The 26,540-nt window shown below is 46.7% G+C and overlaps 1 protein-coding gene across 1 annotated transcript in view; it reads left to right on the top strand.

The window, feature by feature from the left end:
* LOC147101075 (integrin alpha-8-like) overlaps nucleotides 1-26,540 on the top strand; it is a 135,281-nt gene that overhangs the window by 9,457 nt on the left and 99,284 nt on the right. The window contains exons 3-4 of the mRNA XM_085966230.1: nucleotides 13,976-14,073; nucleotides 16,248-16,419. Of these exons, the coding sequence (XP_085822356.1) occupies nucleotides 13,976-14,073; nucleotides 16,248-16,419 (270 nt within the window). The remainder of the gene's footprint in view (nucleotides 1-13,975; nucleotides 14,074-16,247; nucleotides 16,420-26,540) is intronic.

The following is a 26,540-nucleotide window of genomic DNA, read 5'->3' as shown; positions in this document are numbered from 1 at the left end:
TAAAGCTGGCACGGTTGCAGGATAAAGGAATCATGGCAGCTGCCAGGGCAATGAACATTCACTTGCAGAGTTCTGTTGCAGTAGTCCCAGACCAGCGGTACGTTTATTCAATGGTAGCCCTTTCTATTCCTGAATGGCACTACATTGATCCAGGGGCATATTCAGCCACAAGAATGCTGTCAGTTACATCCTGCACTTGTGAGAAGCCCACTGCGCAGTAGGAGTGAAGGGCTCACGTTATTGTATTCCACAGGGAATGCAATGACATTTTTTTGCCCAGCAACACCTTGGCCCCGATTTTAACTTCCCCTGTCTGACGGAAACCAGGCAGGGGTAGCAGTTAAAATGGAGTGTGGCACTTACCCACCCATCTGACCGCCTGCAATTTATATTTACAGGCGGCAAGGACACCCGCCCCAAACTGGCAGGGTCTTTTTTACATCGGGCCCTGATCTACTATTTTAATTGGAGGCCTGAGTGGGGAGCAGTGATGGCTTCCCCGCCAGGCAAAACCTGCTGGGAACAGGAGCCAGGGCCAGAAAAGGCCCAGAAAGGTAAGTTTAGATCATTTTTTAGGCTCCCACAAGGAAACCTTGGACCTCCCTTGCCCTTCGCTTCCCCCCCTCCCCCAATCACACCCGGAGCCCCTCCCCACCCAGCACATACCCCCGCCAACCTCCCCCCCCCCCTCCCGATCCACTAAACTAACTGCCGAGGACCGTTCCTTAGTTCGGGCGGGAGCCAGGGCCTAATTATTAAAATGAGGCCTGGAAGCAGCATTCCCACTAAGCTGCGAGGCCGTGCAATGGTCCGGAGTTCCCACGCAGGCCACTCACCTTCCTTTCAATGGAAATAGCCGCGCATGAGCGAAAATTTGAGTGGGCCGCACAGCCAAAGGGACAGCGCGTGAAAAAAAAAATTAGAGGGAACATTGCCCGGGAGTTGAAATCTCTCCGGGCCTCGACATGCGAGCTTGTTACTCGCCCAGGCCGCTCGCGTGCAGGCCGATCCCACCCGACTTAAAAATTGGGGCCCATGTGTCTGTTACTTGGTGGATGCAGTTGCAGACCAAAGGATGGGAATGAGGCAGGAATCTCCTGCACTCCTCTGAATGGAACATGCCTAAGCATGCAGGTGCAGCAGGCGGTTAAGAAGTCAAATGGTATGTTGGCCTTCGTAGCAAGAGGGTTCGAGTACAGGAACAAGGATGTCTTGCTGCAGTTGTACAGGGCCTTGGTGAGACCGCACCTTGAGTATTGTGTGCGGTTTTGGTCGCCTTATCTGAGGAAGGACGTTCTTGCCATGGAGGGAGTGCAGCGAAGATTCACCAGGCTGATACCTGGGATGGCAGGAATGACGTATGAGGAGAGATTGGGTCGATTGGGCTTATACTCACTGGAGTTTAGAAGATTGAGAGGGGATCTCATCGAAACCTATAAAATTCTGTCAGGCCTGGACAGACTAGATGCAGGAAGGATGTTTCTGATGGCCGGGAATCCAGAACCAGGGGTCATAGTCTAAGGATAAGGGGTAAGCCATTTAGGACTGAAATGAAGAGGGATTTCTTCACCCAGAGAGTGGTGAACCTGTGGAATTCTCTGCCACAGAGGGCGGTGGAGGCCAGTTCATTAAATATATTCAAGAAGGAGTTGGATATATTTCTTAAGGCTAAAGGGATCAAGGGATATGGGGAGAAAGCAGGGACAGGGTACTGAATTTGGATGATCAGCCATGATCTCATTGAATGGCGGAGCAGGCTCGAAGGGCCGAATGGCCTACTCCTGCTCCTATCTTCTATGTTTCTATGCATCAGGTTTGAAGCAGCCTTGACCTTTGCCACAACTGTCTGACCTGTGGCTCTGCTGGAAGTGGGCTTGACGTCTGGTTGCTGTATTTGGTGATAGCTTCCCTTGAGAACCTTAACCATTGTTGGATCTGGTTCTGGGGAATGAGGTGGGTCAAGTGGGGCAAGTGTCAGTAGGTGAATATTTAGGGAACAGCGATCATCGTATCATAAGGTTTAGATTAGCTATGGAAAAGGACAGGGAGTAATCTAGGGTAAAAATGTTTAACTGGGGGAAAGGCCGATTTCAGTGGGATGAGAACGTATCTGGCCCGGGTAAACTAGAATCTAAGATTGGCAGGCAAAACTTTAATGGAACAATGGGCTGCCTTTAAAGAGGAAATAGTTCAGGTACAGTTGAGGTACATTCCCACTGGGGGGAAAGGCAGGGCAACTAAAGTCAGGGCTCCCTGGATGACGAAAGAGATGGAGAACATGATGAAGCAGAAAAAGAGTGCGTATGACAGATGTCAGGTTGCAAATACATCTGAGAATCAGGCTATGTATAGAAAGGTCAGAGGAGAAGTGAAAAGGAAAATAAGAGGGGCAAAGAGAGGGTATGAGAATAGAATGGCAGCCAACATAAAAGGTAATCCAAAAGTCTTCTACAGGCATATAAATAGTAAAAGATTAGTAGGAGGAGGGGTGGGGCTGATTAGGGACCAAAAAGGAGACCTATGCATGGAGCAGAGGGTATGGCTGAGGTACTAAATGAGTACTCTGCATCTGTCTTCACCAAGGAAGAGGACACTGCCATAGACATAGTAAAGGAGGAGGTAGTGGAGATACTTGATAGGATAAAAATTGATGAAGAGCAGGTATTAGAAAGGCTGGCTGTACTTAAAGTAGATAAATCACCAGGAGCGGATGGGATGCATCCTAGGATGCTGAGGGAATTGAGGGAGGATATCGCGGAGTACTGGCCATAATCTTCCAATCCTCCTTAGATATGGGGGGTGGTGCCAGAGGACTGGAGAATTGCAAATGTTACACCCTTGTTCAATAAAGGGTGTAAAGATAAACCCAGCAACTACAGGCCAGTCAGTTTAACCTCGGTAGTGGGGAAGCTTTTAGAAACAGTAATCAGGGAAAAAATTAACAGTCACTTGGACAAGTGTGGATTAATTAAGGAAAGCCAGCACGGATTTGTTAACGGCAAATCGTGTTTAACTAATTTGATTGAGTTCTTTGATGAGGTAACAGAGAGGGTTGATGAGAGCAATGCAGTTGACGTAGTGTACATAGATTTCCAAAAGGCGTTCGACAAAGTGCCACATAATAGGCTTGCCAGCAAAGTTGAAACCCATGGAATAAAAGGGACAGTGGCAGCATGGATACGGAATTGGCTAAGTGACACAGTAGTGGTGAACGGTTGTTTTTCAGACTTGAGGAAGGTATACAGTGGTGTTCCACAGGGTCGGTTCTAGGACCACTGCTTTTCTTGATATATATTAATGACTTGGACGTGGGTGTACAGGGCACAATTTCAAAATTTGCAGATGGCACAAAACTTGGAAGTATAGTGAACAGTGAGGAGAAGCGTGATAGACTTCAGGAAGACATAGACAGGCTGGTGAAATGGGCGGACACGTGGCAGATGAAATTTAATGCAGAAAAGTGTGAAGTGATACATTTTGGTAGAAAGAATGAGGAGAGGACATATAAACTAAATGGTACAATCCTGAAGGGGGTGCACGAACAGAGAGACCTGGGGGTATGTGTGCACAAATCGTTGAACATAAGAACATAAGAAATAGGAGCAGGAGTAGGCCATTCCACTCCTTGAGCCTGCTCCGCCATTCAATAAGATCATGGCTGATCTTCTACCTCAACTCCACTTTCCTGCACTATCCCCATATCCCTTGATTCCCTTAATATCCAAAAATCTATCGATCTCTATCTTGAATATACTCAACGACTGAGCCTCCACAGCCCTCTGGGGTAGAGAATTCCAAAGATTCACCACCCTCTGAGTGAAGAAATTTCTCCTCATCTCAGTCCTAAATTGCTGACCCCTTATTCTGAGACTGTGACCCCTGGTCCTAGACTCCCCAGCCAGGGGAAACATCCTCCCTGCATCTACCCTGTCAAGCCCTGTAAGAATTTTGTATGTTTCAATGAGATCACCTCTCATTGTTGAAGGTGGCAGGGCAGGTTGAGAAAGCAGTTAAAAAGGCATACGGGATCCTGGGCTTCATGAATAGAGGTATAGAGTACAAAAATGTGGAAATTATGATGAACACTGTTTCAGCCTCCAACTGGAGTACTGTGTCCAATTCTGGGCACCACACTTTAGGAAGGATGTGAAAGCCTTAGAGAGGGTGCAGAAAAGATTGACGAGAATGATTCCAGGAATGAGGGACTTCAGTTACGTTGATAGACTGGAGAAGCTGGGATTGTTCTCCTTGGAGCAGAAAAGATTGAGAGGAGATTTGATGGAGGTGTTCAAAATCATGAGGGGTCTGGACAGAATAGATAGAGGGAAACTGTTCCCATTGGCAGAAGGGCCAAGAACCAGAGGACATAGATTTAAGGTGATTGGCAAAAGAACCAAAGGCGACTTAAGAAAAAACTTTTTTACGTAGCAAGTGGTTAGGATCTGGAATGCACTGCCTGAAAGGGTGGTGGAGGCAGACCCAATCACAGCTTTCAAAAGGGAATTGGATAAGTATCTGAAGGAAAGACATTTGCAGGGCTACAGAGGAAAGGGCGGGGGAGTGGGACTAGCTGAAGTGCTCTTGTGGAGAGCTGGCACGGGCTCAACAGGCCGAATGGCCTTCTTTCATGCTGTAACCATTCTATGAATCTATGATTCTAGGGCAGGCAGGTTTCTTCAGACTGATCCAGGTAAGAGGCCCTGGCACTGTATACACAAGCCTCAACATAAGAATGTGCCCAGGCGGAACATGAAAGGAGAAAATGAGCCTGTGAAAAATGCTTCATTCTTCAGCCCTTATTCTCTTCCAGAACCTGCAAATATACAGAAGTACCAACAACTTCCTTGTCCAGCAAGGCCCAAATGACGGAGAGACAAACTGTTGCTGAGAGATACAGTAAAAGCTGCAATACATCTTTAGCAACAATGGACCAACCGAAAGCAATAGCCCCACCCTCCCAGCATCATCCGTTTTTTGTACGCGCTCAGCCTATCAGATGCTGCTCCTGCCTCCCAATCGCATGAGGACCATCTCATTAGCATAACATTTTAGGGCTATAAATGGCCTTGCCTGTGTGCGGGGTCCAATTGATCATTGCGCAGCAGGGATACATTGTCGGCACATCCGGCATGGAGTAGGCCTGAAGCCTCTACACCCAGTTATACGGGAAGCTGGCACCTGAAGTGCATCAGCCATTGCGCGACTGACTCCTATATGTTTTTATTCTTTCACGCCAGCATTTATTGCCCATTCCTGATTTCCCTTGAGGAGGTGGTGGTTAGCCATCTTCTTGAATACAACTGAGTGTCTCGTTCGGCCATTTCAGAGGGGCAGTTAAGAGTCAACCACATTGCTGTGGGTCTGGAGTCACATATAGGCCAGACCGGGTAAGGACGGCAGATTTCCTTCCCTAAAGGGCATTAGTGAACCAGATGGGTTTTTATGACAAACCGCTAGTACCATTACTGATACCAGCTTTATTTAAATTCCAGCTTTATTTAAATTCCAGCTTTATTTAAATTCCAGATTTATTTAATTAAATGTAAATTCCCTAGCTGTCATGGTGGGATTTGAACGCATCTACTCTGGATTACTAATCCAGTAACATAACCACTTGGCCACCGTGCCCCATGTTGACCATACCTCACCTTGATTGAATTTTCTCCCCCTTCCCTGAACTGGGGGCATTGGGATCGCTTTTAGTGCACTTACCGCCACTCAGCTGAGATCAGTTACCTCAGCCCAGATCGGGGATTGAACTCCCGACCTTCTTTGTCTGTATGGCACAGCACTGTACCAATGGGGTCGTACTGTACCATACAGAGCAGGGAGGCTCACGGAGGGAGCAGCAAGCTGTCTTTTGATTGCAGGTTTTGTTCTCTGCTCTTTATGCCTTGGGGAAAATAGTGCATTGATTTTCCAATATACCGAATATATTGATTTTGTTTTGGAAATTTTTAATATTGTTGAACACTCAACAGAAACGGAATGGCAGATGGTTTATTGTTCCTATCACAATTTTTACAACGCAATTTAAATTTTCAGCGGTGTGTATTTTTTCCCCCCTCTAGCTCTGTGTGCACTAAGTACGACGGTAACCGGATAACATAGAATGCGGTCACATTGATGCTCGAGTCAATGCTGCTCTGCTCTGACAGTCACGAGAGCCAAACCATATTACATCCCAGGTCCCTCTGGGACAGGAGGGCATACATGCTAGGGATTTTTTTTGTGTGTGTGCAAAATCTGGAGGACGAGCCAAGGATCACAGCACAGGGCACCACCGACATTGAATAGAGTAGGAGAAAAGACCGAGGTGAATCCAGATATAGTGGTGAAGATAAATTAAGTTAAATCCGCTGGGTAAAATGATAGACAGACTTGATCCTTGTTTCTTGTCTTTATTTCAACGTTACAGCGTGATAAGCAAGATACATGAAGCCTAGGTTTGAGCTCCTCAAACAGTACCATAGCTTTAATCGAATCATCGCTTTTTATACATTCCCACTTATTTCTCTTAACTCCGTGATTAGTTATACGTTTGAGCATTGCCTTATATGCATGCCAGGCAATGACTATCTCCAACAAGAGAGCATCTAACCACTGGCCCTTGAAATTCAATGGCATTACCATCGCCGAATCCCCCAACATCAACATCCTGGGGGTCACCATTGACCAGAAACTTAACTGGACCAGCCATATAAATACTGTGGCTACAAGAGCAGGTCAGAGGCTGGGTATTCTGTGGTGAGTGTCTCACCTCCTGACTCCTCAAAACCTTTCCAACATCTACAAGGCACAAGTAAGGAGTGTGATGGAATACTCTCCACTTGCCTGGAGGAGTACAGCTCCAACAACATTCAAGAAGCTCGACACCATCCAGGACAAAGCAGCCTGCTTGATTGGCACCCCATCCACCATCTTAAACATTCACTCCCTCCACACCGGCGCACCATGGCTGCTGTGTACCATCTACAAGATGCACTGCAGCAACTCGCCAAGGCTTCTTTGACAGCACTTCCCAAACCCACGACCTCTACCACCTAGAAGGTCAAGGGGAGCAGGCGCAGGGGAACACCACTACCTCCAAGTTCCCCTTCAAGTCACACACCACCCGGACTTGGAAATATATCGGCCGTTCCTTCGTCGTCGCTGGGTCCAAATCCTGGAACTCCCTCCCTAACAGCACTGTGGGAGTACCTTCACCACATGGACTGCAGCGCTTCAAGAAGGCGGCTCACCACCACCTTCTCAAGGGCAACTAGGGATGGGCAATAAATGCTGGCCTTGCCAGCGACGCCCACATCCCAGGAATGTATATAAAAAAAATTTTTAATATGGTGATTCACCCTCTTTTCTGTTTGTGCTATACTCAGCAGTATTAGACGCTTCCAGTTTCGGCCTGTGGTAAATGAGTTTTCAAGCTGCTAACTTAATCAATTGCTGAGGTGATCAGGGCCTTTGTCTTCTGCTAATTTAATCACACACACAATATCATATGTCCCAACTGTCCTTTCTGGTAATTTTCAACTTAACTCCTTCCTTCCCATGTCTCAGCAGGTGATGCCAGGGTTAGGTTTTAAAGGAAGAGTGGGAGAGCTTTAAGTTTCTGGGGAAAAAATGAGTTGGAGTCCAAGGTGGTGGATTGAGCCTTGAGGTAGATGAGCATTTAAGATGGCATGACGGCATCAACCTTGGCTCATAAGAACATAAGAACATAAGAAATAGGAGCAGGAGTAGGCCAATCGGCCCCTCGAGCCTGCTCCGCCATTCAATAAGATCATGGCTGATCTGATCCTAACCGCCAATCTACTATCACAGAACCATCTCCTGAATCTAACAGAATTAGACACACGAAATAGGAGCAGGATCAGGCTACACGGCCCCTGGGCCCGCTCCACTACCCACAGGGCCATGTCCGATCTGAACCTAGACTCATGTCCAAATTCCTGCCCGCTCCCCGGAACCCTTAATTCCCTTTACTTCTAGGAAACTGCCTATTTCTGTTTTAAATTTATGTAATGATGTAGCTTCTACAGCTTTTTGGGGCAGCATATTCCATGGACCTACCACCCTCTGAGTGAAGTAGTTCCTCCTCATCTCAGTTTTGAAAGAGCAGCCCCTTATTCTAAGACTATGCCCCCTAGTTCTAGTTTCACCCATCATCGGGAACATCCTCCCTGCATCCACCCGATCCAACCCCTTCACAATCTTATATGTTTCAATAAGATCGCCTCTCATTCTTCTGAACTCCAATGAGTAGATTAACCGAGTGAACCTTCTTTGTACTGACTCGAGAGCAAGTATGTCCTTTCTTAAGTATGGACACCAAAACTGTATGCAGTATTCCAGGTGCGGTCTCACCATTACCTTGTACAACTGAAGCAATACCTCCCTATTTTTATATTCTATCCCCCTAGCAATGAAAGCCAACATTCCATTGGCCTTCTTAATCACTTGCTGCACCTGCATACTAACCTTTTGAGTTTCGTGCACCAGGACCCCCAGATCCTTTTGTACTTCAGTACTTTCCAGTTTCTTGCCATTAAGATAATAACTTGCTCTACGATTTTTCCTGCCAAAGTGCATAACCTCACACTTTCCAGTATTGTATTCCATCTGCCAAATCTCTGCCTACTTACTTAGCCTGCCTATGTCCCCTTGCAGGTTATTTATGTCCTCCTCACTCACTACTTTCCCTCCCATCTTAGTATCATCTGCAAACTTTGATATGTTACATTCGGTCCCCTCCTCCAAATCATTAATATAGATTGTAAAGAGTTGGGGACCCAGCACTGACCCCTGCGGAACACCACTAGTTACTGATTGCCAGTCTGAGAATGAACCATTTATCCCAACTCTCTGCTTTCTGTTAGATAGCCAATCCTCTATCCATGCCAGAATATTACCCCCAATCCCGTGATTTTTTATCTTAAGCAATAATCTTTTGTGTGGCACCTTGTCAAATGCCTTTTGGAAGTCTAAATACACTACGTCCACTGGTTCCCCTTTATCCACCCTATATGTTACTTCCTCAAAGAACTCCAGCAAATTTGTCAAACATGACTTCTCCTTCATAAAACCATGCTGACTTTGTCCTATTAAATTATGATTATCCAAATGTCCTGTTACTGTCTCCTTAATAATGGACTCCAAAATTTTACCTACCACAGATGTTAGGCTAACCGGTCTATAGTTTCCAGCCTTCTGTCTACTGCCCTTTTTAAATAAGGGTGTTACATTAGCAGTTTTCCAGTCTGCCGGGACCTTTGCTGAGTCCAGGAAGTTTTGGAAAATTATTACTAATGCATCCACAATCCCTACCGCCACTTCCCTCAAGACCCTAGGATGTAAGCCATCAGGTCCAGGTGATTTATCCGCCTTGAGTCCCATTATTTTACCGAGTACCACTTCCTTAGTGATTTTGATCGTGTTTAGCTCCTCCCCCCCCTATAGCCCCCTGTTTGTCCAGTGTTGGGATATTCTTAGTGTCCTCTACTGTAAAGACTGTAAAATATTCATTCAGTGTTTTTGCCGTCTCCATATTTCCCACCATTAATTTCCCAGTCTCATCCTCTAAGGGACCAACATTTACTTTAGCCACCCTTTTTCTTTTTATATAACTATAAAAACTCTTACTATCTGTTTTTATATCTTTTGCTAATTTACTTTCATAATCTATCTTCCCTTTCTTAATCAATCTTTTTGTTATTTTTTGCTGTCTTTTAAAGTTTTCCCAATCCTCTATCCTCCCACTAGATTTGGCTACCTTATATGCCCTTGTTTTTAGTCGAATACTATCCTTAATTTCTTTACTTAGCCACGGATGGCTGTCTTTTCTTTTACACCCTTTTTTCTCAGTGGAATATATATTTTTTGGAAGTTGTAAAATAACTTCTTAAATGTACACCACTGATCATGTATCGTCTTACCCTTTAATCTATTTTCCCAATCCACTCTACTCAATTCCGCTCTCATACCTTCATAGTCTCCTTTATTCAAGCTTAGCACGCTTGTTTGAGATCCAACCTTCTCACCCTCTAATTGAATATGGAATTCAACCATGTTATGGTCACTCATTCCAAGGGGATCCTTTACTAGGACATTTTTAATTAATCCTGTCTCATTACACAGGACCAGATCTAAGGTTGCTTGCCCCCTGGTCGGTTCAGTTACATACTGCTCAAGAAACCCATCCCTAATATACTCAATGAACTCATCCTCAAGGCAGCCCTGCCCAATTTGATTTGTCCAATTAATATGATAGTGAAAATCCCCCATAATTATAGATGTTCCCTTATTACAAGCCTCAACTATTTCCTGATTGATACTCCGTCCAACAGAGTTGCAACTGTTCAGAGGCCTATAGACTATGCCCACTAGCGTTTTTTTCCCCTTATTATTCCTTACCTCCACCCAAACTGTTTCATTATCCTGATCTTTTGACCCAATATCATTTCTCTGTATTACAGTGATTCCTTCCTTTATTAACATAGCCACCCCACCTCCCCTTCCTTCCTGCCTGTCCTTCCTGATCGTTAAATAACCTGGTACAGGTAGACTACCCTTTATCCGAACTTCCGAAAACCGAAACCCTCTTTCGTTCAGCGTAAGTCGTGCGCACGACCCCGACCCCGACCCCCACTGCCGACCCCCCACCCTTTCGGACAAGGGATAGTGCATCCTTTATCCGCACTTCTGAAAACCGAAATCCTCTGAAAACTGAAAGGTTTCATTCAGCGTAAGTCGTGCGCACGACCCCGACCCCCGCCGAGCCCCACCCCCGACCCCCTGCTGACCCCGACCCCCGCCGACCCCCACCCGACCCCCGCCGACCCCCCGCCGACCCCGACCCCCGCCGACCCCCCGCCGCCCCGCCGACCCCCACCCCCGACAAATTTCCCAGTCTTATAAAATACCTTCTGAAATCCGAAATTTTCTGAAAACCGAAACACGGCTGGTCCCGAGGTTTTCGGATAAAGGATAGTCTACCTGTATGTTTAATTCCCAGGCATTGTCACCCTGCAGCCATGTTTCTGTAATGGCCACAAGATCATACCCATATGTAGTTATTTGTGCCATTAACTCGTCTATTTTGTTACGAATGCTACGTGCATTCAGAAAGAGAACTTTCAAATATGTTTTGTGACACTTAGTTCCTGCTTTTGCCCTTTTTATTACTTTACCTTTTACTCCATACCTTCTGCCCCTTCCTGACACGCTCTGGTTTTTAATTTCCCCACTGCTACCTAAGTCTATGACCTTCTCTGTTGTCATTTTTATTATTTGCTCTCTAGGAGCCTCCCCCCCACTAGTTAGTTTAAAGCCCTCTCTACAGCCCTAGTTATATGATCCGCCAGGACTCTAGTCCCAGCACTGGCCAAGTGAAGCCCGTCCCAACGGAACAGCTCCCTCCTGCCCCAGTTCTGGTGCAAGTGTCCCAGGAAGCAAAACCCATTTCTCCCACACCAGTCTTTGAGCCACGCATTTAACTCTCTAATTTTATTTGTCCTAGCCAAATTCGCTCGTGGCTCAGGTAATAATCCAGAGATTATTACCCTTGAAGTTCTGTTTTTTAATTTGACCCCTAGCTGCTCATACTCCTTTAACAGAACCGGCTTCCTAGTCCTATCTACGTCGTTTGTACCAACATGGACCACGACAACTGGATCCACCCCCTCCCACTGCAAGTTTCTTTCCAGCCCAGAGGAGATGTCCTTAACCCTGGCACCGGGTAGGCAACACAACCTTTGGGACTCTCGCTCTCGGCTGCAGAGAACTCTATCTATCCCCCTAATAATACTATCCCCTACCACTACAACATTTCTATTTACTCCCCCCTCTTGAATGGCCCCCTGTTCCACGGTGCTGTGGGCAGGTTGCTCATCCTCCCTGCAGTCCCTGCTCCTGTCCCCACAGGGAGTAAGAACCTCGAACCTGTTGGACAAGGGCAAGGGCTGCGGCTCCTCCAGCTCTACCTCCTGGATCCCCGTACCTGCCTCACTCGTAGTCACACCGTCCTGTCCCTGACCATGGGCTACATCTGAATTAATTAACTTCATAGGTGTGACCACCTCCTGATACACAGAGTCCAGGTACTTCTCCCCCTCCCTGATGTGTCGCAGTGTCTGAAGCTCAGACTCCAGCTCATCAACACGGAGCTGGAGTTCCTGTAGCAGCAGACACTTGTCACAGACGTAATCACCGTGAGCCTCAATGGGGTTCACCGGCTCCCACATCTCGCAACAGTAACACATCACCTGCTCCATTCTATGTAATTAATTAAATTTTTTATTGTTAGTTATGGACGCCCTCTGCCCGATTTTAGATGCTAGTATCCCCTTTAATTAATTGGATTTAAATTAAATCAATCCCTCTAGTTACACCAGTTAAATGGTTTACCAACAGTCACTCTGCACCAGAAAGGCCTTATTAACTACAACCCACAGAGTTAAAGTTTGAAAAGAGCACCTAACACCCCACTTACCCGAACTCACACTTACCCAAACTCAGGGCACTCTTTGATGACTCGCACTCAGTGCTTGCTCGCACTAGGACTGGTCTTTTTGTACTGTTTGTTTGTTTACAGCCAAATGAGTCACCCCTGCTGATTGGTTAGAAAACTGGTTTTCTCTCACCTCTGAGTCATGAGGTCCTCGATCCAAGTCCCACTCCAGAGACTTGAGCACATAATCTTGGCTGCCACTCCAGGGCAGTGCTGAAGGAGTGCTGTACTGTCGGAGGTGCAGTCCTTCGGATGAAACATTAAACCGAGGCCCAATCTGCCCTCTCAGGTGGATATAAAAGATCGCATAACACCATTTGAAGAAGGGTAGGACAGTTCTCCCGGTGCTCTGGCCAACATTTATCCCTCAACTAACACCACTAAAAACAGATTATCTGGTCATTTATCTCATTGCTGTTCATGAGACCTTGCTGGGTGAAAATTAGCTGTTGCATTTGCCTACGTTATACCAGTGGCTTCACTTCACTCCATCTGGAAATGAAAATGGGGAAAGATGTATAGCAAGTTGTCGATCTGATATCACTAAAAGCTAAAATGACCCCTTTTGTGAAAAGAAGTACTTCTGAACATCGGTCCTGAACTTTCCTTTCACTAGTTTGTACCTTTGTCCCTTGTTCTGCAATCATGGTTTATCTTGAAATAGTGCTCTTGATGAACATTTGCTACTCCACTTAGCATCTTAGATAGCTCTCTCAGGCCTCCTTTAACTCATCTCCTTTAAAGGTTGAAGAGTCTGGGTTTTCTGGAGATGGTTAAATCTTCTGTAGTTTTTTTTTGGTTGAGGACAGGAATCGGGCTTTCACAGATCACAGAATCACAGAAACCCCACAGTGCAGATAGAGGCCATTTCGGCCCATCGAGCCTGCACCGACACATATCCCACCCAATCCCCGTAACCCCTACACCAACACATATCCCACCCTATCCCCGTAACCCCACGTATTTAATCCCCCTAACACTAAGGTCAATTTATCATAGCCAATCAACCTAACCCGCACATCTTTGGACTGTGGGAGGAAACCGGAGCACCCGGAGGAAACCCACGCAAACACGGGGAGAATGTGCAAACTCCACACAGACAGTCACCTGAGGCCGGATTCGAACCTGGGTTCCTGGCGCTGTGAGGCAACAGTGCTAACCACTATGCCACCGTGCCACCTTTGTGACACTTTCCACGACTGAATAGACTTGCAAACCTCACTGTCTGGGCTTCCACTTGAGGCTTGGTCACTTGGGTAGGATTCTGGTTCATTAACTGTGCCACAGCAATATTCTGCACCTGCAGGAGAGCAAAGGGAGGACATTTGAGGGAAGGAGCAAACTTAAACATGGTAAATTAGGGAGTCTGGAGGTCTGATAAGAGATATATCAATTTACGGAGTCTACCAACTAGGTGAATGTCTACTAATACTGACGCAGTGTTTCAATAACCTGAATTTATTCATGTAGGTGACCGACATATTGACACACATGTCGAAGTTATGAAGGATTACAAATCCAACCAATGGTTTGGGGCAACAGTCAAAGCGCACAAGGAGAAAGTCGTGGTGAGTTCATGTGGTGTAAATCTGGAACAATGACAATGGGGTGCAATTTCCTGTTCTATGCAACCTCCTCCAGCCCGACAATCCTCCGAGATCTCTGTGCTCCTTCGATTCTAGCCTCTTGCGCATCCCCGAATTCAGGAGAAACTTCTTTACCCAAAGAGTAAATTTGGAACGTGGAATGTGACGTAAGAAAACTACTAGGCACTTGGTCTGAGTATTAAACAAGGCTTTAATCAACTGTTTTACAACATGGAGGTCTAGTTGTGTCCTTCACTAGTTCCTGTTAAAGAATGTCCTGAGCAAGCTGGGCCCGAGTATTTATACTCTCCCTGGACAGTGCCACCAGCAGGCTGCCCAGTATCATTTCATAAGTAATTTCCACAAGAATGACAAGATTCATGTCATTATGCACTACCACAAGGAATAGTTGAGGCAAATAGAATAGATGCATTTAAGGGGAAGCTAGATAAGCATGAGGGAGAAAGGAATAGAAGGATGTGTTGATAAGGTTAGATGAATAGGGGTAGGAGGAGGCTCATGTGGAGCATAAACGGCAGCATAGATTAGTTGGGCTGAATGGCCTGTTTTTGGCTGTAGACTCGATGTAACTCAGCACAGATTAGGACATTGAACCATGGGACGGTAAAGCTTAGTGTTAGCCCAAGCAGCAGCTTTGCATACTAGACCATGGGAGGGAGGCCAAAAGATTACATTTGAGAGATTGCAAGATATTACCTGTAATTAGAACCTACAGAAAAGTTTTCGACTGCAAATTTTGGGGCAGTCATGGGCTTGCCAGGACTTTTCAAGTTGGGCACTGAGATGCTCTGGTATCTGTATCATTAATAATTGTTATTTGCAACTGTTCCACTTTAAAAGGTGTTGTGCATCCCCTGTGCCTTTAATTGGGTATGGCAGAGGTTAGCTGAGCCATTCAGTCCAGAAAGGCGATACTCTGGCCTTTTCTGACTGAGCTAAGTTCAGCCAGGGGGCACCAGTTGATCTCTGCCATCCTTGGTTGTGGAGGTGAAAATCACTCAAGGTTCCCATTCCTATCCAGTGGCCTATGAAAGAAGTGCTTGGTTGCTGCCCCTGCCACTAATCTCAATATCCACCACCGTTGCACTGGCGCAGGGTCAAAATCTTGGATATCCTCCCTAAAACCATTGTGGGAACAGACAGTCAGCACAAGGACTGCAGCGATTCTAGCACAAGGCCCACCACCACCACCACTTTCTCAGGGTGGCCGGGGATGGGCAATAAATGCGGCCTAGCCAACGCTGCCCGCATTCAACGGCATTACCATCGCCGAATCCCCCAGCATCAACATCCTGGGGGTCACCATTGACCAGAAACTTAACTAGCCACATAAATACTGTGGCTCAAAGGCTAGGTATTCTGCGGCGAGTGTCTCACCTCCTGACTCCCCAAAGCCTTTCCACCATCTACAAGACACAAGTCAAGAGTGTGATGGAATACTCTCCTCTTGCCTGGATGAGTGTAGCTCCAGCAACAATCAAAAAGCTTGACACCACCCAAGACAAAGCAGCCTGCTTGATTGGCACCCCATCCACCACCTTAAACATTCACTCCCTCCACCACCGGTGTACCGTGGCTGCAGTGTGTACTATCTACAAGATGCACTGCAGCAACTCACCAAGGCTTCTTCAACAGCACCTCCCAAACCCGTGACCTCTACCACCTAGAAGGACAAGGGCAGTAGGCTCATGGGAGCATCATCACCTCCATGTTCCCCTCCAAATCGCATACCATCCTGATTTGGAAATATATCGCCGTTCCTTCATCATTGCTGGGTCAAAATCCTGGAATTCCTTCCCTAACAGCACTGTGGGAGTACCTTCACCACATGGACTGCAACGGTTCAAGAAGGTGGCTCACCACCATCTTCTCAAGGGCAATTAGGGATGGGTAATAAATGCTGGCTCTGCCAGTGACGCCCACCAACTCAGGAACGAATAAAAAAAATCCCGAGAACAAATATAAACATATGTGTGGGCGTTGGGCGAGGACAGGAACAGACAGAGTTGTGATGCTCCTTCAGAAAAAGTAATTATATTTTTAATAAAAGTTTGTCAAAACAGTCTATGCTGTCAATGCCCACACACAATTCTCCAATGAACTGTCAACACTTGCTGTCTGTGTTCATTCTGCAGGCCTGTGCACCTATGTATCACTGGAAATATATGGAGAGATCTATCCGCAAGAATGAGACTGGTGGAGTAACGCCAGTGGGCACGTGTCGAATAGCGGCTCAAAACTTCAGTATCTTCGCAGAATATTCGCCCTGTCGCTCCAATATGTTGCAAAACCAGTTTACAAGCAAGGGTAAGAGAATGTTCTGCATAAAACGATGTGAAAAGTTCAGAAATTTTAAAGCTGCAAAAGTTTGCAAAGACTTAGTGCACAAGCACAGACTACTCCCAGACTACACATCAAATATTCTTTTTTTTACCAAAATGATGTTGTAGTCACGTGCAAATCTGGACGAAGTTGCAAACTCCCGTTTGCTGAGGCCGAGTGCAGCCTTGTCAGTTTGGTCCAAGTGGTCGCACTTTCCCTTCTGAGTCAGAAGGTTCTGGGCTTGAGCGCATCATCTCGGCTTAAACTTCAGTGCAGTACGTAGGGAGTGCTGCGTTGTTAGCGGTGCCCTCCTTTGGATGAGACGTTAACCCGAGGCCCGTCTGTCTGTTCGGGAGATTGTAAAAGATCTATTTGAAGACGAGCAGGAAATAATCACTGTCCTGACCAATGTTTATCCATCACGCAATGCCTCCAAAAAATAAATTGGCTGACATTGTTGTCTATGTAACAACAGTGACTCCACTTCAAAAGCATTTCATTGACTGTAAAGCACTTTGAGACATCCACAGTGACGAAAGAAAACTACTAGGCACTTGGTCTAAGCGTTAAACAAAGCTTTAATCAACTGTTTTACAACATGGAGGTCTAGTTGTGTCCTTCACTAGTTCCTGTTAGAGAATGTCCTGAGCAAGCTGGGCCCGTGCCCATGTATTTATACTCTCCCTGGACAGCGCCACCAGCAGGCTGCCCAGTATTATTTCATAAGTCATTTCCACATGAATGACAAGATTCATGTCACAGTGTGTGAAACGTCCCATATAAATACAAGCTCTTGCTTTTTCTTTTCTCTTTCTTTCTTATATCTGAACTACACCAATTGTGAGGAGAGAGCAGTCTAAACACACTAATCTTCAAGCCTAGGCAAATGGGTGCTATTGGCTCCGACTGCTCATTTTCTATCCTCCCCTCGCCCGCCACACCTGTTACATATTTTTTGGAGCCTTTATATTTCATGAAAGAAAGACTTCAATTTATATTGAGCCTCGTCATGTCTCCAAGATAAGTCTCAAAAGTGCTTTGCATACAGTCAATTACTTTGAAAGGCAGTGACTGTTGTCATGTAGGCAGCCAATTGCTCCCTGTGCACTCTTTGAGTTGGAAAGAGGGAGACTGCTGCAGAAGATATAATAGTATTGACTGGAGCAGTGGTGGTTATATTCTTCCTTCAGGAACATGGAACATGGAAGTGTGACACATTGGACAAGGAATTAATTCACTAGATTCTATCTAGTTGTGTCTCCAGAATGTCACACATTTGAAGGTATGGGGTCATGGAATGGGGTTTTACATTCTCTGTTCTTCACGTTCCTACATCCCAATCTTGGATGTGATGTCAGAGAGGCGACACAGAGTGCAGGATAAGCACTGAGAGGTGGAAACTCCCAAAGTCTCCCCGAGCCACTCTCATGTATCTCCTTGAAGAGCAGCATTAGAAAACAGCTCCTGCAGCCCATCCTCCTGCACCGGGAGGTGTGTTGTGTGGGACTGAAAATGCAGTGGGCTACAGGATTTTAACAAATTACTGGTGATTGACTCGAAGTTAATAATGTACTAGGCAACCTACCATGGTGTTGCCCATGGTCAGGGAGAAGATATGGGGATGGATTTTGCTGGCCCTGCAGCTGATCATTTTTTAAAAATTCGTTTTTATGGGATGTGGACATCGCTGGCAAGGCCAGCATTTATTGCCCATCCCTAATTGCCCTTGAGAAGGCGGTGGTGAGCTGCCTTCTTGAACCGCTGCAGTCCGTGTGGTGAAGGTACTCCCACAGTGCTGTTAGGTACGAAGTTCCAGGACTTTGACCCAGCAATGATGAAGGATCGGCGATATACTTCTAAGTCAGGATGATGTGTGACTTAGAGGAGAAATTAGAGGTGGTGTTGTTCCCATGCATCTGCTGCCCTTGTCCTTCTGGGTGGTAGAGGCCACGGGTTTGGGAGGCGCTGTCGAAGAAGCCTTGGTGAGTTGCTGCAGTATATAAGAACATAAGACGTAGGAGCAGGAGTAGGTCATTTGGCCCCTCGAGCCTGCTTCGCCATTCAATAAGATCATGGCTGATCTAATCTTAGCCTCAACTCCACTTCCCCATAGCCCTTGACTCCCTTACCATTCAAAAATCTGTCTATCTCCACCTTAAATATATCCAATGACCCAGCCTCCACAGCTCTCTGGGGAAGAGAATTCCAAAGATTCACGACCCTCTGGGAGAAGAAATTCCTCCTCATTTCCATTTTCAATGGGTACCCCCTTATTCTGAAATTATGCCCCCTAGTCCTAGATTCCCCCACGAAGGGAAACATCCTCTCTGCAGCTACCCTGTCAAGCCCCTTCAGAATCTTATATGTTTCAATAAGATCCCCTCTCATTCTTCTAAACTCCAATGAGTATAGGCCCAACCTGCTCAACCTTTCTTCATAAGACAACGCTTCATCTTCAGAATCAACCTTGTGAACCTTCTCTGAACTGCCTCCAATGCAAGTATATCCTTCCTTAAATAAGGAGACCAAAACTGTATGCAGTCAACGCTCATCAACGCCCTGTACAGTTGTAATAGGACTTCCCTTCCTTTGTACTCCATTTCCTTTGCAATAAAGGCCAACATTCCATTTGCCTTCCTAATTACTTGCTGTACCTGCATGCTAACTTTTTGTGATTCATGTACAAGGACCCCCAGATCCCTCTGTACCTCAGCATTTTGTAATCTCTCCCCATTTAATAATAATTTGCTTTTTTATTTTTCCTACCAAAGTGGATAACCTCGCATTTTCCCACATTATACTCCATCTGTCAGATTTTTGCCCACTCACTTAGCCTATCTATATCCCTTTGGAGATTCTTTGTGCCCTCCACACAATTTGCTTTTCCACCTATCTTTGTATCATCAGCAAATTTGGTTACATTATACTCAGTCCCTTCATCCAAGATATTAATATACATTGTAAATAGTTGAGGCCCCAGCACTGATCCCTGTGGCACCCCACTAGTTATAGTTTGTCAACCTGAAAATGACCCATTTATCCCGACTCTCTGTTTTCTGTTAGTTAGCCAATCCTCTATCAATGCTAATATATTACCCCCAACCCCGTGAGCTCTTATCTTGTGCAGTAACCTTTTATGTGGCACCTCATCGAATGCCTTCTGGAAATCCAAATACATGACATCTATTGGCACCCCTTTATTCACCCTGCTTGTTACATCCTCAAAGAACTCCAGCAAATTTGTCAAACATGATTTCCCTTTCATAAAACTATGCTGACTCTGCTTGACTATATTGTGATTTTCTAAATGTCCTGCTACCACTTCTTTAACGATGGACTCCAGCCTTTTCCCAATGACAGATGTTAGGCTAACTGGTCTATAGTTGCCTGCTTTCTGTCTCCCTCCTTTCTTAAATAAGGGCGTCACATTTGCAGTTTTCCAGTCCACTGGGACCTCTCCAGAATCCATGGAATTTTGGTAGATTACAACCAATACATCCACTATCTCTGCAGTCACCTCTTTTAAGACCCTAGGATGCAGGCCATCGGGTCCAGGGGACTTGTCCACCTTTAGACCCATTAGTTTGCCTAGTACTTTTTCTCTAGTGATAGTGATTGTTTTAAGTCCCACTCCCCACCCCAATAGCCCCTTGATTATCCATTATTGGGATGCTTTTATTTTAGTGTCTTCTACCCTGAAGACCGATGCAAAATATGTGTTCAAAGTCTCTGCCATTTCCTTGTTTCCCATTATTAATTCCCCAGACTCATCCTCTAGGGGATCAACGTTTACTTTAGCTACGCTCTTCCTTTTTATATACCTGTAGAAGCTCTTACTGTCTGTTTTTATTTTTCTTGCTAGCTTACCCTCATAAGCTATCTTCTCTCTCTTTATCTTTTTTTAGTCATCCTTTGCTGGTTTAAAATTTTTTTCCCAATCCTCTGGCCTTCCACTATTGTTCGCAACATTTTATGCCTTTGTTTTCAATTTGATACCATCCTTTACTTCCTTAGTTAGCCATGGATGGTTTATCCTTCTCTTAGAGTCTTCCTTTCTCACTGGAATATATCTTTGCTAAAAGTTATGAAATATCTCCTTAAATGTTTGCCACTGCTTTTCTACAGTATTACCCTGCAATATATTTTCCCAGTCCACTTTAACCAAGTCTGCCTTCATACCTTTGTAATTACCTTTATTTAAGTTCAGGACACTAGTTTGAGACCTAGCTTTCTCACCCTCAAACTGAATTTGAAATTCTACCATGTTATGATCACTCTTCCCAAGAGGATCCTTCACTTTGAGATCATTAATTAATCCAGCCTCATTACACATTACCAGATCTAAAATAATCTGCTCTCTGGTTGGTTCCACAACGTATTGTTCCAAGAAACTATCCTGCATACACTCTAAGAACTCTTCCTCAAGTCTACCTTTGCCAATTTGCTTTGTCCAATCAATATGAAGATTTAAATCTCCCATGATTATAGCCATACCTTTCTTGATTTATTCTCTGTCCTACTGTTTGGGGGCCTGTAGACCACTCCCACCAGTGACTTCTTACCCTTATTATTTCTTATCTCCACCCAAACTGATTCTACGTCTTGATCTTCTAGGCCAATATCATATCTCACTACTGCACTGATCTCATCCCTTATTAACAGAGCTACACCACCTCCTTTTCCTTTCTGCCTATCCTGACAGAATTGCAAATACCCCTGATTATTCAGTTCCCAGCTATCAGATCATACCCATTTATTTCTATTTGTGCTGTCAACTCATCTATCTTGTTATGAATGCTGCATGCATTCAGATATAGAGCTTTTAATTTTGTCTTTTTACTATTTTTCCCTACTCTGACCCCTCTTTCTGATGCACTCTTATGTGTATACGCTCTGTCCCTTCCTGTCACACTCTGGTTATCATTACCCCTATCGCTACACTGCATTTTGCCTTCTCATTTTTCTTTGACTTTTTTAATTTCCGCTGAGCGGATCCCCCTCCCCCACTATTTAGTTTAAAGCCCTATCTACAGCCCTATTTATTCGATTCGCCAGGACACTGGTCCCAGCCTGGTTCAAATGAAGCCCATCTGACGGAACAGCTCCCTCTTACCCCAGTACTGGTGCCAGTGCCCCAAGAACTGAAACCCATTTCTCACACCAATCTTTGAGCCACTCGTTCATCCCTCTGATCTTATTTACCCTATGCCAATTTGCACGTGACTCAGGTAGTAATCCAGAGATTATTACCTTTGTGGTTCTGCTTTTTAATTTAGCCCCGAGCTGCTCATACTCCCTCAGCAGAACCTCTTTCTTTGTCCTACCTATGGCATTGATACCTACATGGACCTACAATTGGATCTTTCCCCTCCCACTCTAAGTTCCTCTCCAGCCCAGGGATGTCCTTTACCCTGGCACCGGGCAGGCAACACAGCCTTCGGGACTCACGCTCTTGGCTGCAGAGAACAGTGTCTATCCCCCTAACTATACTGTCCCCTACCACTACCACATTTCTTTTTGCTCCCCCCACTTGAATGGCTCCCTGTACCACGGTGCTGTGGTCAGTTTGCTCATCCTCACTGCAGTCCCTGCTCTCGTCCACACAGAGAGTAAGAACCTCATAACTGTTGGACAAGAGCAAGGGCTGAGGCTCCTCCAGCACTACCTCCTGGTTCCCCATGCCTGCCTCTCTTGTAGTCACACCCAGCTGTCCCTGACCACAGACCAAATTTGAATGAATTAATCTAAGGGGTGTGACTGCCTCCTGGAACACAGCATCCAGGTAACTCTCCCCCTCCCTGATGTGTCGCAGTGTTTGAAGCTCAGACTCCAGCTCAGCAACACGGAGCCGAAGTTCCTCGAGCAACCAACACTTATTGCAAATGTGGTCGCCGTGGACTTCAATGGTGTCCACCAGCTCCCACATGTTGCAGCAGTAACACATCGCCTGCCCTGCTATCTCTAATGTATTTAATTAATTAAGTGCTTAAGTTTTGAACGTTGGGGTCGATTTTCATTGAGCCGTGGAGTCGGGCTTGGAGGCGTGCGGGGGGTTAAAGTCCCGAATTCGGGGGTCCCGATACCATCCCGCCCCCAACCCGCCTCCATGTACGTTTCAAAGGAGGCGGGTACCCGCCCCGCACTGGGACCCGCCGACCCAAGGCGGGAACGGATTAGTGACAATTAACTGCCTGTTAACAGGTAGTTAACAGGCAGTTTTTAGCCTAATCCCTATTTTAAAGCTTGAACTGTGGGATTCCCGACGGCTCCAAACCACGCCAAGTTAGAGGAGGCGGGCCGTCGGGTTGAAGGACTTGGAGGGGTCGAGATGTCGGTGTTCAGGTGAGTGATGGGTGCATGAGTGCAAAGCTAAGTGGCCTAGAAATTCGGTTGGCTTTGCGCCCAGTTTTCGCCCAAAGAGGGCTTTTGCGCCAATAGAGGAGTTCGCGCTGATATTCAGCGCTGCGGTAATGGCGGCGGTAGCCGGTAGCGCTGCGCCGGCACCGATGACGTCATCGGTGTGCGCAGTGCCCCGGTTCCGCCCCGATGCCGGCCCGAATCCCATATTCAGTTGCCGCCGCCTCCTCCGTGGCGGCCGCTACTTACATCCGGAGACCAGGGCCTTACTGCAGCCTTAGTGGGGCGCATAAAGGTGAAGGTGCGGCCGGCCGCTTTTTCGGCGGCCGCCTGCCCGCACCTCCTTCGCCGGCCTCCTCCACCACCCCCCCCGCGGCATTGCCGGCTGCTTTCCGCGAGCCCGGCACTTCTCCGTGGTGCCGGGCTTATTTGCCGGCACAATCCAGCAGCGATCTCCCCGTTGCAGGCACCTCCACCTTAAGAGAAGGAGGAGGCCTCCAGTACCGCAGCCTGCCGCACCGCATCGGGTGGCGCAGTGGCGCCTACAGCGCTGAAATTCAGTTTCAGTGCCCCAAGCGGGGGCGGGCACACCCTGGAATAGCGCCCGGTTCCAACTTGGGGCGCAAAAACCGAATATCTGACGGGCGCAACTGGCTCCGCGCTCAGCGCTAACTTTTGGGCGCAAACCAGCTGGCGGGCCCAAACTGAATTTCTAGGCCAGTGTGTTTGGTGTGTCTAAAGTGTGTAAAGAAGTTTAAATTACCTGTACTTACCTTTACAGCCTTCCTTCCGCTAGGTTTCGGGAGTCCATCATCTAAGCGGCACAGAAAGCAGAATGGCTGCGATCTGTCAAAAGTGACAGCCTGCAGCTTTCTGTGCCGGTGAGATTTCTAACTAAGTCTGTGTAGAAGGACTCAGGTTAGAAGTCAGACTGTCAGTGTTTGACAGCTTCAAACAGCTGTGAAATACTGATATTTCATCTGTCAAAACGTCTTGACAGATGAAATTTCAGTCTGTGACGTCACCTGTTGCCGGGTGGCCCTTAATTGGCCTGCTGAGCCCACTGGGCGGGCTCAACAAGGTCAATCAAGTTAAAATTGCGTGGATTGGCCTCATCTCGATGGAGGCGGGACTACAAACCCGAAAGTTGTAGTCCCGCCTCCTTTCCGACTTCTGAATGAAAATCACCCCCTTAGTTTTTAATCCCGGCTTTTAATTTAAACCAATGCCCAAGAAAAAGAGAGAAATATTGCCCACCCAATCGCTTTCCTGCTTTCCTGTGACATCACACTTGGAATCTTTCTACTTCTTACCCTCCCAGCTCGGTTGGCGCTGCTCCGGGCTCGCTCTCTCGTAGTCCCGCTGGTCGGCTCAATCACGCCCTTTTATCTCCGGCCCGATCTCCCGCTCTCGCGCTCTCTTTTTTACTCACAGAATCTCCCGCTCAGTTTACTCACAGAATCTCCCGCTCTGTTTACACAGCAAATCTCATGCTCTGTTTACTCAGCGAATCTCCCGCTCTGTTTACTCAGCGAATCTCCCGCTCTGTTTACTCACAGAATCTCCCGCTCTGTTTACTCACAGAATCTCCCGCTCTGTTTACTCACAGAATCTCCCGCTCTGTTTACTCACAGAATCTCCCGCTCTGTTTACACAGCGAATCTCCCGCTCTGTTTACTCACAGAATCTCCCGCTCTGTTTACTCACAGAATCTCCCGCCCTGTTTACTCACAGAATCTCCCACTCTGTTTACTCAGCGAATCTCTCGCTCCGTTTACTCACAGAATCTCCCGCCCTGTTTACTCACAGAATCTCCCGCCCTGTTTACTCACAGAATCTCCCGCCCTGTTTACTCACAGAATCTCCAGCTCTGTTTACTCACAGAATCTCCCGCCCTGTTTACTCACAGAATCTCCCGCCCTGTTTACACAGAATCTCCCGCTTTGTTCACTTACAGAATCTCCCGCTCTGTTTACACAGAATCTCCCGCTCTGTTTACTCAGCGAATCTCCCGCTCTGTTTACTCACAGAATCTCCCGCTCTGTTTACACACAGAATCTCCCGCTCTGTTTACTCACAGAATCTCCCGCTCTGTTTACTCACAGAATCTCCTGCTCTGTTTACTCACAGAATCTCCCGCTCTGTTTACTCACAGAATCTCCCGTTCTGTTTACTCGCAGAATCTCCCACTCTGTTTACTCGCAGAATCTCCCGCTCTGTTTACTCGCAGAATCTCCCGCTCTGTTTACTCGCAGAATCTCCCGCTCTGTTTACTCGCAGAATCTCCCGCTCTGTTTACTCGCAGAATCTCCCGCTCTGTTTACTCGCAGAATCTCCCGCTCTGTTTACACAGAATCTCCCACTCTGTTTACTCACAGAATCTCCCGCTCTGTTTACACAGAATCTCCCGATCTGTTTACTCACAGAATCTCCTGCTCTGTTTACTCACAGAACCTCCCGCTCTGTTTACTCAGCGAATCTCCCGCTCTGTTTACACAGAATCTCCCGCTCTGTTTACACAGCGAATCTCCCGCTCTGTTTACACAGAATCTCCCGCTCTGTTTACTCAGCGAATCTCCCGCTCTGTTTACACAGAATCTCCCGCTCTGTTTACTCAGCGAATCTCCCGCTCTGTTTACACAGAATCTCCCGCTCTGTTTACTCAGCGAATCTCCCGCTCTGTTTACTCACAGAATCTCCCGCTCTGTTTACTCACAGAATCTCCCGCTCTGTTTACTCACAGAATCTCCCGCTCTGTTTACTCACAGAATCTCCCGCTCTGTTTACTCACAGAATCTCCCGCTCTGTTTACTCGCAGAATCTCCCGCTCTGTTTACTCACAGAATCTCCCGCTCTGTTTACTCACAGAATCTCCCGCTCTGTTTACTCGCAGAATCTCCCGCTCTGTTTACTCACAGAATCTCCCGCCCTGTTTACACAGAATCTCCCGCTCTGTTCACTCACAGAATCTCCCGCTCTGTTTACACAGAATCTCCCGCTCTGTTTACTCAGCGAATCTCCCGCTCTGTTTACTCACAGAATCTCCCGCTCTGTTTACTCACAGAATCTCCCGCTCTGTTTACACAGAATCTCCCGCTCTGTTTACTCACAGAATCTCCCGCTGTTTACTCACAGAATCTCCCGCTCTGTTTACTCACAGAATCTCCCGCTCTGTTTACTCACAGAATCTCCCGCTCTGTTTACTCGCAGAATCTCCCGCTCTGTTTACTCTCAGAATCTCCCGCTCTGTTTACTCACAGAATCTCCCGCTCTGTTTACTCGCAGAATCTCCTGCTCTGTTTACTCACAGAATCTCCCGCTCTGTTTACTCACAGAATCTCCCGCTCTGTTTACTCGCAGAATCTCCCGCTCTGTTTACTCACAGAATCTCCCGCTCTGTTTACTCACAGAATCTCCCGCTCTGTTTACTCACAGAATCTCCCGCCCTGTTTACTCGCAGAATCTCCCGCTCTGTTTACTCACAGAATCTCCCGCTCTGTTTACTCGCAGAATCTTCCGCTCTGTTTACTCACAGAATCTCCCGCTCTATTTACTCACAGAATCTCCCCCCCTGTTTACTCACAGAATCTCCCGCTCTGTTTACTCGCAGAATCTCCCGCTCTGTTTACTCACAGAATCTCCCCCCCTGTTTACTCACAGAATCTCCCGCTCTGTTTACACAGAATCTCCCGCTCTGTTTACTCACAGAATCTCCCGCTGTTTACTCACAGAATCTCCCGTTCTGTTTA

This window comes from Somniosus microcephalus, chromosome 24 (genome assembly GCF_052327205.1).
Source record: "Somniosus microcephalus isolate GS21.2 chromosome 24, FLI_Smic_1.0, whole genome shotgun sequence".
Lineage (NCBI taxonomy): Eukaryota > Metazoa > Chordata > Chondrichthyes > Squaliformes > Somniosidae > Somniosus > Somniosus microcephalus.
This window is presented reverse-complemented; position numbering and strand designations above follow the sequence as displayed.